Source organism: Equus asinus, chromosome 8 (assembly GCF_041296235.1).
Source record: "Equus asinus isolate D_3611 breed Donkey chromosome 8, EquAss-T2T_v2, whole genome shotgun sequence".
Classification (NCBI taxonomy): Eukaryota; Metazoa; Chordata; class Mammalia; order Perissodactyla; family Equidae; genus Equus; species Equus asinus.
Window position 1 is genome coordinate 3450209 of NC_091797.1, and position 17778 is coordinate 3467986.

General features: G+C 36.0%; 1 protein-coding gene across 5 annotated transcripts in view; it reads right to left on the reverse strand.

The window, feature by feature from the left end:
- ADGRB3 (adhesion G protein-coupled receptor B3) overlaps positions 1–17778 on the reverse strand; it is a 645087-nt gene that overhangs the window by 392225 nt on the left and 235084 nt on the right. For 4 of the 5 annotated variants that reach the window (XM_070514626.1, XM_070514625.1, XM_014842251.3 and 1 more), the window contains one exon: positions 1476–1586. The exons of the other annotated variant lie outside the window; for it this stretch is intronic. In XM_070514626.1, coding sequence (XP_070370727.1) covers positions 1476–1586 — 111 coding nt within the window. The remainder of the gene's footprint in view (positions 1–1475; positions 1587–17778) is intronic. 5 annotated transcript variants of the gene reach the window in all.

A 17778-nucleotide genomic window follows, 5' to 3' on the forward strand; every position in this document is an offset into this window, starting at 1 on the left:
CATCTCTAATCTTGCAGAAATACCCTGAAGAGATGGTCCCTGAAGGAGGTCGAGTGGTCAGCCCACGCCCTGTGCCTCTGTTGAGACTCAAACGCCCCCTAATCTCTGGTCAGTGGTCAAGACTTTTGCTCCTTGTAAAGGAGAAAAATACACCTAGAAATCTGAGAATCTGACTGAACCTGGCAATGCACTTTTGGGCTTGTTCAAATAAATAGTAGAAAAATAAATCACTTTTTCTTAAATGAGGAGGCGCACCAAAACTAATCCAGATAAGCAAGTTTTCTTCATTTCTGGATTTGGCTGCAACGTGTATCTAAAAATACATCCTTATTGTAGAATTTTTGCTAAATATCCTTCTCCTTTTGAGAATTCTTTGAACTACTTGCAACTAATGTATTACAGTCTACTACTCACCCATTACCAGAGCACAATTCATGAAGAATTTGCATTCTTATAGATTCAAATATAATATTCTGAACAAATACTAGCCTAAGAACATTTGAAGTAAAAGAAATATTCATTCTTCAAGGAATTTCATCAAAATCAGTCTGAATGTCATGTCAAAAAGGTGGTCATGTACTCAAAACTTCTATATTAATAGTAAAACAGATCACCTAGATTGAAATGCATAAAACTTTATAAAGACATAGATAAAACAGTCAGGTTGCAATTTCCCAAAATAAAAGTGACAGCTGAAAATGTTCATAACACTGTTTAAACACATTTTCATCTCAGAATGTACCACATGCAATGTAACTAGATGGAATTATAGCCCATTTATTATGATGAGCCAAAATACCAATGCATTTATTTGTTTACATATATACAATTTTTTTGGAGGTGGGCATTTAAAAGTAATCTAATTAATCTAGGATTAAAAATTTCATAAACCAGAAAGTCATTTTTGTTGATATTTAATTATTCGGAATGTATTACAGCTTACTAACAAAGACTGTCAACTTTTTATTATTTAGCTTACATAACTCTTTTCAAATAAAAAAAAAATATTAAATTCTGAAAAAAGTTTCTAATTTCCATACATTTTAACAAATTATATGATGTATAACATTTGAAATAATATTCAACATATTAAATAGTTAAGTTGCATCATCAGAAGTCCTATTTAAAATTTTAATTCTGAAAAGTTCTATAATAATCAATTATTGATGAAATAACTTTGTTGAACTTTCTTTAAAAGTTTAATTATACATTTTAAGTAGTTAATTAACATAAGTAAATTATAATATATAAACCCTAAATGTCCCATACTATAAGCAAAATAAATTTTACACATTTTTTGGTGCACTTTTTGATCACAGCTACTTCATTTATGGACTTTAACTGGTGACAAAAAAAATGGCTCAAAAAAAAATCAGCTCCAAAAACTGACAAATGTGCGGCAAAAGATTATGAAAACATGCAGTGGTTTCATTAAATTAACAACAATAAATATAAAAATGTAACTAACGTATTACCAGTTTGTGCCATAAATTTAGCAGCATCAGCTTGTTCCTGAGGGACCCTTTTTTCATGAACAGATCGAGGTCGCTGACTTTTAATTGTATGATCTCCCATCATTCCAAATTCTAAAGACAGAATAAAGGTATATGAAAGCTTGTGTGTAGACATTTCTCACAAATTACATTACTGTCTCATGCAATATGTTCCTACACATACTTAGAACTTACTGATTAAATTCACAATTCTAAATTCGCTACGCTGTTCTGCTTGGAATATCTCTAAACTCATCAGAAAAATCTCTAAACAAAAACGAGGTTTCAAGAAGCAACAATAACAAGTCAATGAAATGACACATCAGGTTTTAAGTCAGCTTAATGAACAGAAATAGTGTACTCTTTTTCTGACAATGTTTTGAAGGAATACATCAGAAAAAATACAACCACAGTGTGAACGGCCGGTTTTCAGAGAGAGAATCCTGACTGCATAATGGCTGCTCCTTTGCTGAAGAGGAATCACCCCCACAACTCTCTCAGCCCTTTCTTGAGGAACGAGTCCTCTTATAACCTAGCTCTTCTAAGGTAAACATTCTTAACGGACTATTTTTCTAAAGACGAGGTTGCCCTTGGCGTCCTTCAAAGCACATAGAAAATGGCGGCTGAAATAGTTTTCACCCTCTGCTGGCCTGCCCACAAATAATTCCTCATCTCTTTTCTAACCGCATGTAAGAGTGTTTGTTCTTTTAAAAGTTATGTTTAAAAAAAAGAGAATGACTCCAGGTTTCTCTTATTCAATCCTTTAATGACATACCTCCTAAGAAAGGCAAAAAATCTGGTCTAACTCAGAGACAAAATAAATTGAACAAAAGGATAGATTCCACGTGATGTATTTCTAAAAAATTCATATGCTTAGAATTCTGCAAGAGTACCATGCTTATTGCACTGTTAATCTAAAATAATTTTAATGAAACCAAATCCTAACGCATGGATTAGTTGTTGGTTCCGGCTCATGGGACTGTAGGAAGCGGAAGGGGATTCCGGAGGAGCAGAAAATTGAGGTTTTCTGTCACATAAAGAAAATCGCCGGACCCTTAAGGCTGGGTCTTTGATATGTGACAAAGCTGATTGGGTAAAACACGATCTAATGATAGTCAGATATATGGCCAGAACTAATAGTTCAAAATTTGAGAAGGGACGATTTCGCCAGTATATTGTTTTGCCTTTTTCTATAAGTTTTTAAGCAATCTGCTAAATTATTACAACTTTGTGTAACTAAGTAGTGCGTTTTGTAAGCACTAATTCTACCGTCCTGTCTTCCACGGAATGAGGAAAGACTAGCACGTGTTTCTGTCCATCCTGGCGAATCCCCACATCAATATTAAAATTTGGCACTTAGATGAATTTGTCAGAAATTCCTTCCAGATATTCTATCGAAGAGAACATCCCATGAGAAATTTGAGACATCTAAATGTGTGTTTGTTTTGTCAGTTTAGATAAAATCCAAGGCAGGAAATGGAAATTTTCATAAAATGTCAGTTGACTTAATCTTGTGAAATTCATCACTCTTTTCCATGAATGCCAACACCCTTTCATCCCATTCATTTGTGTGTACAGTACGTGCTGCTTAGACCACGTTTCATTATGCTCCTAAGAAGTACCTAATCACATATCATTTAATGATTTTGGAAATTGACTACTTAGAAAGTTTATATCTAGACTCTTATGCACTATCCAATATTTTAAAATATTACATATAATTGAAAATTTTATGGATCTGAAATAGCAAAACAAATCAGTAGTAATTTTTATCAACCATATGGTTTACCTTCTGTGCTCTTGAATTTATCATTTTAATTGTGTGTATATGTGTTGTGCTCGTGTGTGTGTGCCTATAACTCAGGGCATGTAAGTCAGAGTGTATGTTTACGTAAATAAGTTGGCGGTTCTGTTGCTCACAGTAAGGTCATTTTGGCACTGGGAGAGCAAAGGATACTAAAAGAAATTATTCTGTGCCTACAACTGCTTAACTATGCAGTAAGTAACTTAATTACCTGTTCTAGAAGGAAACAATTCTTCAACTCAGTGGCAGCATGATAACAGCCTGCAATTTGTTTCCTAAGGATAAATAGTTTACTTGTACAGGAACTATGATCCTCAAATTCAGGAGTCTGAGTATGTCGGTGGACACTGCTGAGATGATTTTAAAAGTGTAATAGTCAATTTTTAATGATTTCTGAAGTTTAAAAACAAGCAAAGTACTTACTTTTTAAAATAGACATTAGTATTTGAGTAAACTATCTCATATTATTGACTGGAATGTGATTTAAATCTCTCAAACATACATATAATACGAATTAAATTTTAATATTCTTCAGTAGTCACTTCTACTTGTCATCAATAATCAATATTATATGAGCTTAGCGCTGACACCTTATCATGCGTCACCTTACTTAAAAAATTCTTCAATCCTCTATGAAGTTGATTACAGATTTTTTACATAACTAAAAATTTAAAATAAAATTTTCAATTATTACTGTCAATATTATCTGAAAAATTACCTTTAAAAGTGAAAACTAATATGAGGCTTTGATATAACTAAATTCCCTATAAGACAGAAGACATACTACCAATTTATATCTTTTTCTCAGATGGAAAAACAACACTATGGTGGTATTTTTTGAATGTTCTGTACCTATTGTTAAGACCTAAAACAATGCAAATTTGTAAGCAAAACATGTGAACTATTATCTGATCAAGGGAGTTTCTTTTACCAATGTCCATGTGCCAAGTGTTTGAAAATAAAAATCATCTTTGTTTTAGGTTGTTATCAGTGGTAAGATTTCACAACAGATGTTATAGTTTCACCCATATCTCACAATGGGATATTTTGAAAATATTTGTGTTCTCTTTAAAGATGATATTATTTTCTTGACTTCTAATGAAAATAAAGGCCAATTGGATCATCCAGACTTGGAAAAAACAAGCTATTATTTTTGCTATTCTTCTCTTATGTGGTGGTGAACATGGGTTGAAGCGAACCTTTAGCATATTATGCTTTCTGAATAATATAAGTTCTTTGGGGGTTGTTGATTCGTATTCAAATGCTTCTGAGCTGGCAAAGATAATATACTACATTAGTTACATGAGAAAAATAGCATAGCCAAACAAAAAGATGATCTGCTTTGGTGAAAGCAATGAAAAGCAAGTTATGAAATCAAATGAAGTGACGTACAGCATAATATTGTGTATGTACATATGGTGCATGGCTTATGAAAATACAAGGTTATTTGCTGTATCTTGGTGTTGATGGTATCAGTGAAGTGGTGGGTAGATAACCGTGTTCATGCATGAAACTCAGACGACTGGAGATGACTTCCGTGTTTAGGCACAGTTTCTCATAGATTCTTCCTGTGCTTCTTGAGAAAAAGCAGTTGTCTCTGGCAGTGAGACACAATCAGTTACGTGAAAGAAAGGTTTTGAAAATCTATTGCCTTTAAGTATGGCTTTATGTCTGTTCGCCCCCCATCCGGGAATATATAAGTAGATCATTAAGAAACAAATAGACTTGAAAACTGACTCTTGATAGTCAATTGTCAGTTATGTAGTTTCTGTCTGGCAATCAAGGGTTATAATAATGTGAAACTGAAGTCATCAAAAAGTTAAAACACGCACATATCCATTTGTTATTTTACCATGTGTTTATTTTTCAACGTACAGACTAGCAGAACATCAGATGAAGTGGTAACAGTTATGACTGCATTCTATCCTGCAGTGTAGTACTAACTTCCCATTGTTAGATAACTTCCCTTTGCATCTCCACAGAAACCATCCTAGCCCAGACCATTATTGCTTCTTATCAAACTCTCAGAGTTACGTCCTACTTACATTCTAAGGCCAATCTGCACTACTTTTTGTCATGGAAACGGTCAAGCCTCTGCACTCTTTCTCTCATCTTCCTCCACTTGAAAGACCCGCTCTTCTAGCCATGCCTGCACTCAAGTCCCTCTCCAACTCCAATAGCACCACCCCCATGAACCACTTCCTAATCCACCAGCCATAATCGGCCTCTTCCTCCCTTAATCTATATTTTGCTTTGTATCAATAATGGACTTTCATTTTAATTATTCAATTAGGTGTCTTATTCCTCTTACTAGAGTTTAAACTTCTATGGGAAGGAAGTATGGCTTAGGAATTTTAAAATCACCTCCCACTTTGCACATAGCTGGGGGTCAATATTTATTTATTATGTAAATAAATTTCATGTTAAGAATTGCCTCTCCAAAGTGCAAGTTTATAGTTAGCCAGAACGGTGTCTTTAACTTGCTTGGTGAACAGTTTGATGGGGAAATAAAATTCTTAGTGAAGCCCTTGAAAGTTAGTTATGTACAATTATGATGGTCAACATTTCTCCTGTCAACAAGGTTTATTATCTGCAAATATATTCAGGTTACTATTAAAATAATTGAAATATTACTTTATTTAGAACTTAAATCTCACTACCTATACAAAGCTTAATGCCCTAAAACAGAGCTTAATATTTGTCAATGAACATTTATTTATTACTTAATGTGTTATGTACTAAAGTTACACAGATTAATAAGAAATAGTCTCTATATTCTAAAGCTCACAGCCCAAAGAAATCCATTGAACATGGCCTAGTCCTTTGAAATATGTAAAATTATTTATTTTAATCAAAATATTAAGCTATACTTGAGACATAGTTTTTCTATTGATTTCCTAAATGATGTATTACCCTTAGCTACAATGACTTGCTAATATGTCTCTAAAGAGAAAATACATGTTTGAAGCCAGGCATCTAGACATTTGAAGTGACATTTCATTTGTCATACCATAACAAGTAAGAATACTAAATGCATAACTTGTTGGCAGAAAAAAAGTTTCTATCATCTGGTCGGATTATGGTGGTGTGGACAAATAAATTCTGTTAAGAAGGAACAAGATATTTTCTGAAATAAGATTATTATATTTAATGCATTCTAGATTCATATTTACTCAGGAGTATAAGTTATTGAATTTGTTCATTTATTTTTACACTTATTGGAAATTGCGTTGGCACAATTATTTTGCATGCAAGTTTTTTTTTGTGCATCATATAGCTGGGAGATATGAAAATAGTGAAGAGCAGCCTGGATCATCCAGTCATTATCATATCCTTCTGTTTCCTGAGATTCTTTCAAAATATTTTTTGAAATGTGATCAGACTTAAAAATTGCATTCTCTCACTCTGTAGTTAGAGAGGTTCAGCGCCTCTGTAGCCAGGTGCCTTATGGAAAGAGAGAGCTGACAGGGGAGAAGCCTGGAGTCTGTATCTTTGACAATAGATTTCTAGAACTGGCATGAACTATTAGAAACGTGGAATTTTAGAATTGGACATCATTAGTTGAAATTCTGAAGGACATTGGTTAAAAAATACTTTTATATAAATTTCATTTTCCGAATGAACCAAACAGGAATAGAATAAGCAGTTAGAAGACAACTTCCAAAGGAGTCAAGAATGACAGTTACTTTAAAAACTAGGAAATAGCAGAAAATGTTCACATAAAATACATTTTTAGAAAATTAAAAATATTAAGAAATATTTAAAATAAAATAAATTCAGACTTATTAAGAAATATTAGGAATCTGAGAAATCTATCATTAAAATTTAAGGAGTTAATTGATATTATTTTCTTCAAATTATTTCTTGGTTCCATTGCCATAATTAGATACCTGGATATAGGGACCAAGATGCTATTTCTTACAATAACAAGACAATCTTACTTTTCAACATACTCTCACAGATGCGATTTTATTAGATAGTTGGCCAGGATTCTGTTAAGTAGATGGGTAATTTTATGTCACTTCTGAAAATAGAGAAAACACAGAATAGTCAAAGGGCATACTACTAGTATGTTTATAGAAAAATTAAAAATGTTCAGGAGTTTTCAATTAAGTTGTTAAATTATGAAACAATACTTTATGGAAGCAATTATCGAATATATTTAGTATATATACTCTTGAACAATGATGCTATATTTTATCTTTATTCTAACTAGGAACTTTAAAATAATTACATATAATGATGAATTTTTTTTTCCTAGATCTTCTCAAACATGTATTTTAAAATTATAGGGTAAAACATCTTATCTAGAAAGATTCCAGGAAATTTGGGGTATAAACCCTTAAATCATCATTTTTATGCCTATTCTGTCTTCCTTCTGGGAAATGTTAGTAAATTGGAGGCACTGTTCCATCAATGCCTGTGATCATGTAGGAATTATTTGTTAATATTCCTTATGTATTATCCAATTGAATTTTATGACCTCATCTCTTTTTGAGATTACTATTGAATTTTTATAAACTTAGTAATGATTTGCTTGAAAAATATTTTACTTGTTGATGATGAGGGAAATAAATGCAGAAGCACATAAATGATAAATGCAATTCTACCTCCAAGAATAAACTAGTAGTTGAATGTCTTTTCTTGTTGGCCTGCGTCAGAATTTAATTCAGCACATTAGCACATCCCTGGCAAAATGGTAGAGGACTAAAACTCTCAGTGTATAAGATCTGAAAAATCTTACTGATAACATGACCCAGTAAGATCTTAGGGAATCTGAAATATAAGAAAGCAAACTGAATTGTCCCTGGATGAAGTATTTCTGTATTTTCCTAACTAGTGCAGGGCGTGACTGCTTCCTACCAGCCTTTCTCACATGCAAGGGGATCCTCTGTGTGAGGGTGGACACTGCAGGGGCCTCCCAACAGAGGATGCTGCTCTGGGAATGACAGCACACAGGTTTCCCTGGAAGGACAAAATTGAGTCACCTAGTGTTGGAAAGCCAGATTCTTCTGAAGGGAACACAGTGGGCCTCAACAGTGACCTAGGAGCTTAAGGAATGGCTGGTTAGAGGGATGGAGGCGTGAAACAGCAGGATGTTCAGGCGTGGGTGAACCACAGATTGCTAAATTATTAGTGGAATATTGGTGACAGCACACGAGAGGGAGCTTTTCAGAAAATAATATGCTTTCAAAGGCATTTGGGAATGAATGAATTTCAGCCGTTCAACAAACATTAAATGGGCACTTAGCACATTCCAGATGGGATTCTAGGCCCTGGAGATACAGCAGAGAAAAGAGCAGACAAAATTTGTTTTTGTGAGAGAAAATTTTAGTTATGCCTATTCTGATATACAAGGCTTTTAAAATCTTATATGCATATTAAATTTACTAGCCAGCCCTTTAGGAAGGTTAATTACAAGCAGTCACATATACATTAGACAGATGAATGACTTTTAATTTCATTCTTTTAGTCATAGACTAGTTTAGGGGCATATCTCATCCATACCATTCAACAGAAATTGGTTGAGAGGACCATTTCAATTAAAACTGTTGACACAAAAGCCATGTCACCACCACCCAGACAATACTGTGGTCTCGTTGGTTTCTCTTGCATTATTTTTAGCGTTTTTTTCTTTTAAATTTTAATTGATTTTGTTATACACTGATCCAGTCTCTACATACCTCAGAAGGGAATATTTATTTCTTATTCTATTCTCTCACGTCATATTACATCTTTTAAATAGTTTTATTTTTGAAAACCACCCACGAAGACACATACTTTGATTACATATTCCTCTTATTTCTTCCATCTTATACTAGAGTTTCTCTTTAGCATGTTTTCTTGTTGTTTCTACATTTTTCCCCTTTCCTAATTTTTTTGGGTTGATAGGAATTTTCAGTATTACACTTTTTTCTCTAGATATCCTACTTCAGTTGCTCAATTGTTATACACTAATTTTATCATGTGTACATGAATCCATTTTTAGATCTGTCAATATCTTTAGGGAATCAGTATCTGTACTCTTTCCCAAACCCAGACGAGACTGTGGGTGTGCTATCACTTGTCCCCTGCCTGGACGTGCTTATGTCAGTTATTTCCAAACTGCTCTAACGTACATCGTGCTTCGATAATTTAGACTTAACTATTAGTTGTATTTATTTCTTTGCTGATCTTCTTTCTTGGATTTGTTTTTAATTTGCTCAAGTTATCCTTTAACCGAGAAGGGGTCTAAAATTGACTTATCTTGCCCTCACACTTGAATGTTGGTTTGGCTAGGCCTAGAAATTCAAGGTCAAGACGTCTTTTTCTCACTGAAGTTTGAAGATAATTTTTACGCTGCCTGCTGGTATCCAGTATTGCCTACGAGAGGTCTTCTCGTAAGAGTATCTGCTTTTCCTTCTGGAAGTTATTTTTGGGATTTTTCTTTTTATCCTTGAGTTCTGAAATGTTACTGGCGTCCGTCCAGACCTTGGTCTTCCCACTCAGCGGCCCTTTCAGTACGAGGACCACACCGAAGCACATTGAACGTGTTTTTCTCCGGAGTTCACTCCTTTTTCCTGGTTTTCTTCCCTGTCCGCTTGGAGGTTTGGAGTTACTGCAAGCTGCTCTCTGCTTCCATCTCAGTCCCCTACGTACTCACTAAGAACTTTCTCTGGGAACATTGAACCCCTGAGTTCTGATGTAAAAGGTAAAGTGCAAAACAAACCACTTCCCATTTCATTCTCTGAACAATTCTTTTTCCTACTCAGGAAACCTTTCAAGGAGCATCCTCTAGTTCCTCACTTCCCTCTCACCCAATAATGTCAGCCATCTGGACTTCACGCCTCCCTCCTGGAAGGAAACTGCTCTCTTGAAAGGCAGTTGCCTCGTGGAAGCTGTCACATTCATCTTGTTTCCTTCAGCTTTTGACACCCTCTCACCCTCCTCCATCCCGTAAGTTTTCTTCAAACGCTCGCCTCCCTTGGCTTTCAAAGCTGACAACTTGATTTTCTTCCTCCTCTGTCTCCCTCATTGCCTTGGTGACTCTTCATCCCCTTTTCCCTCAGGTTCTGCCTCAACTTCCCTCCCTCAGAAACCCCACCCATTCCTACAGCCTTAGATCTCGCTTTTAGGCAAACAGCTAACAGTCTGTCACTCCCACGGGCCGAGCTACATTTTCCAGATCACCTCCACCACAGCGCCGCCCAGATATCCTGCTGGCAGACCTGGCGTTTCTGAAAACAAGTTAATCATTCCCCTTACAAGGGCTGCTCCTAGCTAAGCATTTCAAAGTTATTTTTAATAAACATACTGTGCTCAAAATAAATAGTTGGTGAATAAATAAATGGCAAAATAAAAAATACAAACTGACCAGAAATAATGCAGAAAACTGTCTTAAGTTTATCAAAATGTCTTGTTTGGTTATGTAGAGATAGGCTTTCGGACTTGATCTGGAAAGCTGAGTAACTTGGTAACAGAGGGATCGTTTGAAATTTACGGAGGCTGCCAGGGAGAGCAGGGGAGGCGTCCTGGGGGCCAATAGAGAAAGGAGGGGAGGTTAAAAGATCTTGGGAGAGGAATACAGAGAGAGCTGTCTGTAAAAATGGTGGGAGGATGAGACCAGAGGAGAAAACGGAGAAATTCCTTGTGGAACGAATATGAGAAGCAATTTTAGTAACAGTGATATTTAAGCATGAATGTCCAGCAGTCCTCCTTTACCCGGGGGGGATGCCTTCCAAGACCCCCACTGGATGCCTGAAATGCAGATAGCACTGAATTCTATATATATGTAATATTTTTTTCCTGTACGTACAGATTTGATGTGTGACGGCAAAACTAGCACAAATTTCTTTTACCTTCCTTGAAATCTCACAGTTAAAAAACTCCTTCTTACTGTAGATCTTAGTAACCTCAGCATACAATTTCTTTTCTTAAGTGGAGAACTTTCACCTTTTCACTTAAAGGAAGCACTTTACAGCTTCTCTTTGGCATGTTGGAATTGCCAGCATCAGTACTTTTGTGCTTTGGGGCCATTCTTAAGTAAAATGAGGGTTATTTCAACACAAGCACTGCAATACCGTGGCAGTGCATCTGATAACTGAGACGGCTGCTAACGGGTGGGTAGCATCTACAGTGTGGATCTGCTGGACAAAGGGATGATTCACATCCCAGGCAGGATGGAATGGGACAGTGCACAATTTCATCACGCTACTCAGAATGGCACCGAATTTAAAACTTATGAATTGTTTCCGGAATTTCCCATTTAATATTTTTGGACCATGGTTACTGTGGGTAATGGAAACCCTGGAAAGTGAAGCAGTGGAAAAGAGGGGACTACTGTACATATTATGCTGGGGTGAAATATAATCCCTCTTCACTTGAGCCAACTTTTATTAAAAGCCTACTTACCCTGTGTTAGAGATATTTAAAAAAAGGTGATTAAAGAAAAGAAAGATTGATTCCATGTTAAGGTTGGCAAGGCACAGAATAAAGAGAATATCCCCAGAAGCACAATGTAGGGCAATGATTGACAATCTAGTTAAAATACACGTAAGAGTGAACAGGAATATATGTAACCCCTTCCCCAAGGAATCCTTAGGAATATTAGGGAGATATTAAATTTCTAGTTCTCTAAATTATGTGGCAGTTCAAGCCAAGTGTTTGTTTAAAAATTACACTAAAGTAAAGCTAGTCCTCAGAAGGGTGGTGAATTTGGAAGCACACTGATGACAACTCTAGGATTACAAGTTGACAATCTTCTACTAGTCTTTGGGAAGACTATATTGGTAATGTTCATTAAACATGGTCCTTCAGCTGATTTTGTGCTTTCTGAACCACATGTGAACCCTAACATAATCTGGCAAGGAGTCCGAGGTCATTTACTTAACGTCATAGGACTGGGTTTCTATGGGGCTGGTGGCCAAGAGGCCAAGGATAGGCAAAGGGGGTTAAGGATAGCATCTCTTACATGCTAAATCCTTCCCTATTTCACTATGGGGTTTTTCTTCCTCCCTCTCCCCAGGCTTTAGAGGAGACAGTAGCTCTGATTACCCAATTATAGTGAACTTTCTCACCAAAACTCACACAGGGGAAGCAAGTAAGATTTTGCTTCTCTGAAGGAAAAATGTCTCTTTTTGTGTTGTAGTTTTTATTGTTTGATGTTTTACCTGGAATTTTCTAATTAATTATAATCTCTCTTCAAAGCTCTGTATTCTGGATATTATCATTTCTTTGCCAGAAGTTTGTTCAGAATGCATCTTCCCAGCTGGGATACACCTGGCTTCACAAGTTATTTTAAAATGGATATACTGGTTTTTTGATGACTAAAATTTGATGAGTCAATACTGTAAAATAGATGTTCCAAATCTCAATTTAAACTTTGGTTGCATTCTTTAAATTATGTAATTCAGAAAGTTTGGACTACTTAGCATCTAGTTATGGTCGTCATTTCCTTTTCTAAAGAGGACTATTGATAAAGTAAAATATGTGGAAAAAAGAGTGCTCAGAATGGTAAAAGGGTAAGAATTGGAGTGAGGACTGTCTCAAAAATTATAGTTTAGTGTCAGGCTTATTTTGGACATAAATTTTTGAGTGCCCAATGGATCAGGCCCTTTAGAGAAGAGAATCTCACAGGCCAGCGAGGGCAAATTTGAACAATCAGACTTCAATATGGAATTGTACGTGCTGTAAGTGCCATACAAACAGATTCTTATTAGAATCAAAAACAGAATGTTTAGCTTGGAAAAAAGAAAATCTCAGGGGAAGAAATAAATGGTAACTTTCTCGGACTACTTGCAAACTTGTCCTGTAGCAGAAGGATTATAAAAAAACTAACCATGTTGTATATTAAGACAGAATTAAGGAAGAAGATTCAAATCCATAGAGAGAACTTTCCAACTATTTGGGGTACATAAAAAGGAAGGAGTGGCAATATGAAGTACCAAGCTTTTGATCACTGGAAGTGCTTAAGCACTGGCTATGTAATTAATGAATATTGTAGAGAGAATTCCTACATGGATTTATCTCTGATTCCTAAAATCTGTGGTTCTTCTTTTTCCCTGAACCCCATATGCTGTTAATTTTCAAATCCTGTGATATCTCCATCCAAAGCATATCCCACATTTCTTCATCTCTACCACTACTACCCTAGTCCAAACTCCACTAGCCTCTAGCACTTGGACCATTGCAGTAGCCTCTCACTGCCCCAACCCCCATCCCTGACACCATTTCTCCTGCTTACAATCCATTCTCCACATAGCAGACAGCAGATCATTTAAAACATAAAACAGATAGTGTAAATCCCCTTCTTAAAGTCTTTTTTTTGTCTTCCCAACTGTTAGAATAAAATTCAAACTCCTTATTCTGGCTCTTATTAAGAGCCCTGTATAATCTGCCCCAGCCTCCATCTCAAAGATCGTCTCATATCCTCCCCCCATCACTCACCATGTTCCAGCCACACTGGCCCTCTTTTGGTTCCTTAAACATACATACATCATTTCTCCTTTGTACTAATTGATTTCTTTAACTGGGAAACTCTTCTGATCTTTGTATGCCTGATTCATTCTTGTCATTTTTATCTCAGCTAAAATTTTACCTCTTTCAAGAGATTCTCCAAGAGGACCATCAAGTCCAAAGTACCATACTCAGTCATTTTCTAAGACCTGATTTTAATCTCTGCACAGAATTTATCAATATCTGTCTTGTTTGTTTCTTTATTTATTTGTTTAATAACAGTATCCATCAACCCACTAAAACGTGAGCTCTGTAAGAATAGGAGTCTTGTCTATCTTTTCCATCAGTGCATCTTGTGCCTTATAAGTGATTGAAAAGCACTTTGGAAAGGAGAGAGAAGAAAAAGAGAGAGAGGAAGGGGCCAATTATTATTATTGAATAATATCATAATCTTAATCTTACTGCATTTGGGTTATTTCCTCAGATTTATCTTCCAATTCACAAATATTTCCCTTGACAGTGTCCAAATTAGTGCTTAACCCATCTACTGAATTTTTAATTTCAGTGATTATGTTTTATTTTTGGTAGTTCTATTTTTTCCAAATCTATTGTTCTTCCGTGTTGTTCTATATTTATTCTTTCCTTATTATTCTTTACCTTTATTATTCCTACTCTTTTTTTTACATCACTTTCAACATATCTCTTTTATGGTTAAGGATTTTGTTTGTTTGTTTGTTTGTTTCTACTTCTTAGTGTGTTCTTTGTGTTGTGTCTGCTGGTTCTCCTGCATGGTCTTTGTCTTCTCCTGTAGTTTCTTTTGTTTTATTATTTTATCTTATTTCTATTGAGGTTCATCTTGCCTAGTATTTTATGCTCCTGTGAAAGTGCTAGCAGGTCTCAGTGTAAAAGTCTCCTTCCAGAGCAGTAAATTTCTTGGGCTTAGGTTGCTACATCATGAAAGTATAAATTCACACTGTACACCATGTGGTATGTGCTCATATTCGTTTCTTTGTGTGTGTGGCTGGGTGCCCTTTGATTTCCCTGCCAAGACTCCTGAAAGATGGCAAGCTTCCTTCCCACTGCTTCCCAGGGCCTGTGAGTGAAATTTCTCTAGACCTCCTTTGACAGAAAAGTCAGTTCTTTGAGGCCCCCGGCCTTATGTTGTTGGATTGATTTTAGTTCCCCAAACCTACACAGGCTGAGGCCACTCTCCTCTCCTGGAGGCAGCACTGAAATCCTAATTCTTAGCCATTTAGAGCTTATAACTGTGCAAAACAGGTAAAAACCCTCACCAGACCCTTATATTTTGTCTTTTGTCTTTTTATTGTTGCTTTGTGTTTTATGAACACCAATACATTCCCTTTCTTTTCAGCTTGGCTCATTTTCGCTGTGCTTACTTTCTTTTTCAATTATCTAAGTTTTAGGGGTACAGCATTATAATTTGACATCTGTATACACTACAAAGTGAGCACCCCCAAAAGTCTAGTTACCATCCATTACTCTACAATTGGCCCCCTTCATCCCTTTCATTTCCTTCTGGCAAACACTGATCTGTTCTGTCTTTACATTTTATCCGAGATTTCCATGAGATTTTAGCAGGTCTAGGGTCCATCCAGATCAAGCTTATTCTCCATGTCACTTTAAGTTCTTTCCAATGAGCTAGGCACTATAATTAAGTGCTAGCTTCCTCATGAGCTAGGTTCTGTTATTAGTCCCATTTCAGATATGGAGATGATGAGATTTCAAGAGGTTATCTTACTTGTCCATGACTCTTCAGCTAAGATGTGTTGGGTCTGGGACTCAAAAAATCACATATAATTGATGCCTAAACCATGCTCTCAAGAGTAGTTAATAGGACCTCTAGAATCCCTTTCAACTTTAAAATTAATATTATATCCTTACACTTTACCTGGTTTACTGCCCTAAACTGGAATATGTAGTTCCGTGGTGTTTATCACAGTGGCATGTAGATCAGGCTAATTATGCTCAGAGTTTTGTAGTCTCGGCTGCAAGTCTATTCCAACTGCTTTGTAGGTTTTCCTGGATACTCCATGGGAAGGAAAATACACTAAATTAAGGGCTTCAAAATGTGAATTTATATTAAGATGCCCTAAAAAAGGGCATAATCTTATAGTGTCATTAACATGAGGTTGGATATAATGGAAATATTTTAATGGTGAATTATGTATCATATGGCTTCTTCCCTAATTTTTTCACCCTTGGCAACAGATGCTTTTTTATTTTTTCCTCTACCAAAATTCCCTTTACTGAGCATAAATAAAAAGATGCATTTATATTTTCAATGAAGCATTTAAAAGCATGAGTACGGGGCCAAATTAGATTCATTCTGAAAGAGGCATATGAAAAGATCACAGAAATTTATATATTTAGTCCTTAAGTTACTGAGACTGCAAAGACATTAATTTTGGTGTCCTCTACAGACTGTAGAGGTTTTCTGACTCCAATTTTAATGAAAGAATAAAATTCTCACAACAGTACTCAATTCTTCTTACTCAATGGCTGAGAAAGAACTAAACTCCTTTATCAGACAAGCACTCTGTTTGTTACTCAAAAAGGTCACAACTGAGTCACACAAGAACCTAATTTTCCTGTGTAACAGTGCTCTATGTTTTTCTCAAAACCTATGGTTTCAGAGAACCAGAATTTCCCACTACCTCAGAACACTAGATTGACCCCAAAAACAAGTCTGGAAAAAATTCCTTCCAGGCATTAAAAAAATGAAACACAAACAACTACCAAATGATGTTTGACATTTAAGAATGACCTTTGTGTAGCAAATCAAGTCATTTTCCAAAAAGCCAACATTCAAACCTTCCCAGAAATAAATTTGCAAATGAAAAGACATCAGCAGCTAAAAAAAGTAATTACTAGCCATAAACCATTTTTTTTGGAAACACCACTGAAATTAGTGAGGTTAAATGCCCAGATTCAGTAGAAATGCTCCATCAGTTCTCACGTCCCTTTCGCAGCACTGCTGGATCTGTTTTGATAAGTCTACTGAATGAACATTTTCTTTTCAATTGCTAAATCTCCTCTCACAGCCTCCTCTGAAGACGGAGAGCATCTTATGCTGGTATCCAGAGTGTCCCACGGAATATAGTGACTTAGACATTTAAAGTAAGTTCCTGATGTGCTGTCTTGACCTTGGTTTTGCCCTGCAATCTCACACTGATTCTATAAAAGGCAGTCTCCAGGCTGTAAGCAGCAGATTGTCTGGAAAAGGGCGGTTCGAACCATTTAAGTCCCACCCTGAGACCAGCCAATAAGCAATATCAACAAACACAGTAACAAAGTTACTGTAAAGTGATTTATGAAATTAACTCAGAGTCCACATAACTGGCTGCCAATCTTTTCTTTCTTTTTGCTTACATGAGGATACCAACATTTCTTTAGCACCTGCTGTGTCACTACCCTTGGGTATAAGGATGGAATTTGTTACCTCATTTATATTTCTAGGAAATAATAATTCTTACTCCCTCACCCAATGCAGAGATGAGGAAGTGAAGGAAAATGTAAGAGTGTCCAGTTACACTATAAAGTAAAGAGCTGAGATTCAAAATTAGGTGTGTCTGTGTTCAAGGTCTGTGTTCTTTTTCTACAACACCAAAAGTAAACACAAAGGCAAGGCAGTCTTACCCCATATAAAAGTAATTCGAGGTCATTATAGAAAATAAAGATACCAGAAAAAACAAATTGTGTGTATCTCTACTCCACTACCAAAAATTCTTACTAACATTGTCTTCCAAGTTTTGGACTCTCTTTTGCGGGGAGGATATGTAATAAGATGTTAGGAGGTTTTCTTGAAAACTTGTACCAGGGGTTACCTAATAGTGCAAAGATTTCACCACTGAGAACAAATTAGCTGAATTAAAATCTGCAATGTCTCGCAGGGACACAAGAGCAGCTTCAACACTGAAAGCCATCCCAAGGTAAGAGTATGGACAGGTGTTCTTCCAAAAGAACAAAAAGGGGAGGCGTCCGGAGAATCACTGGTGAACTCAGGGGAGTCTGAAATATTCCCTGACT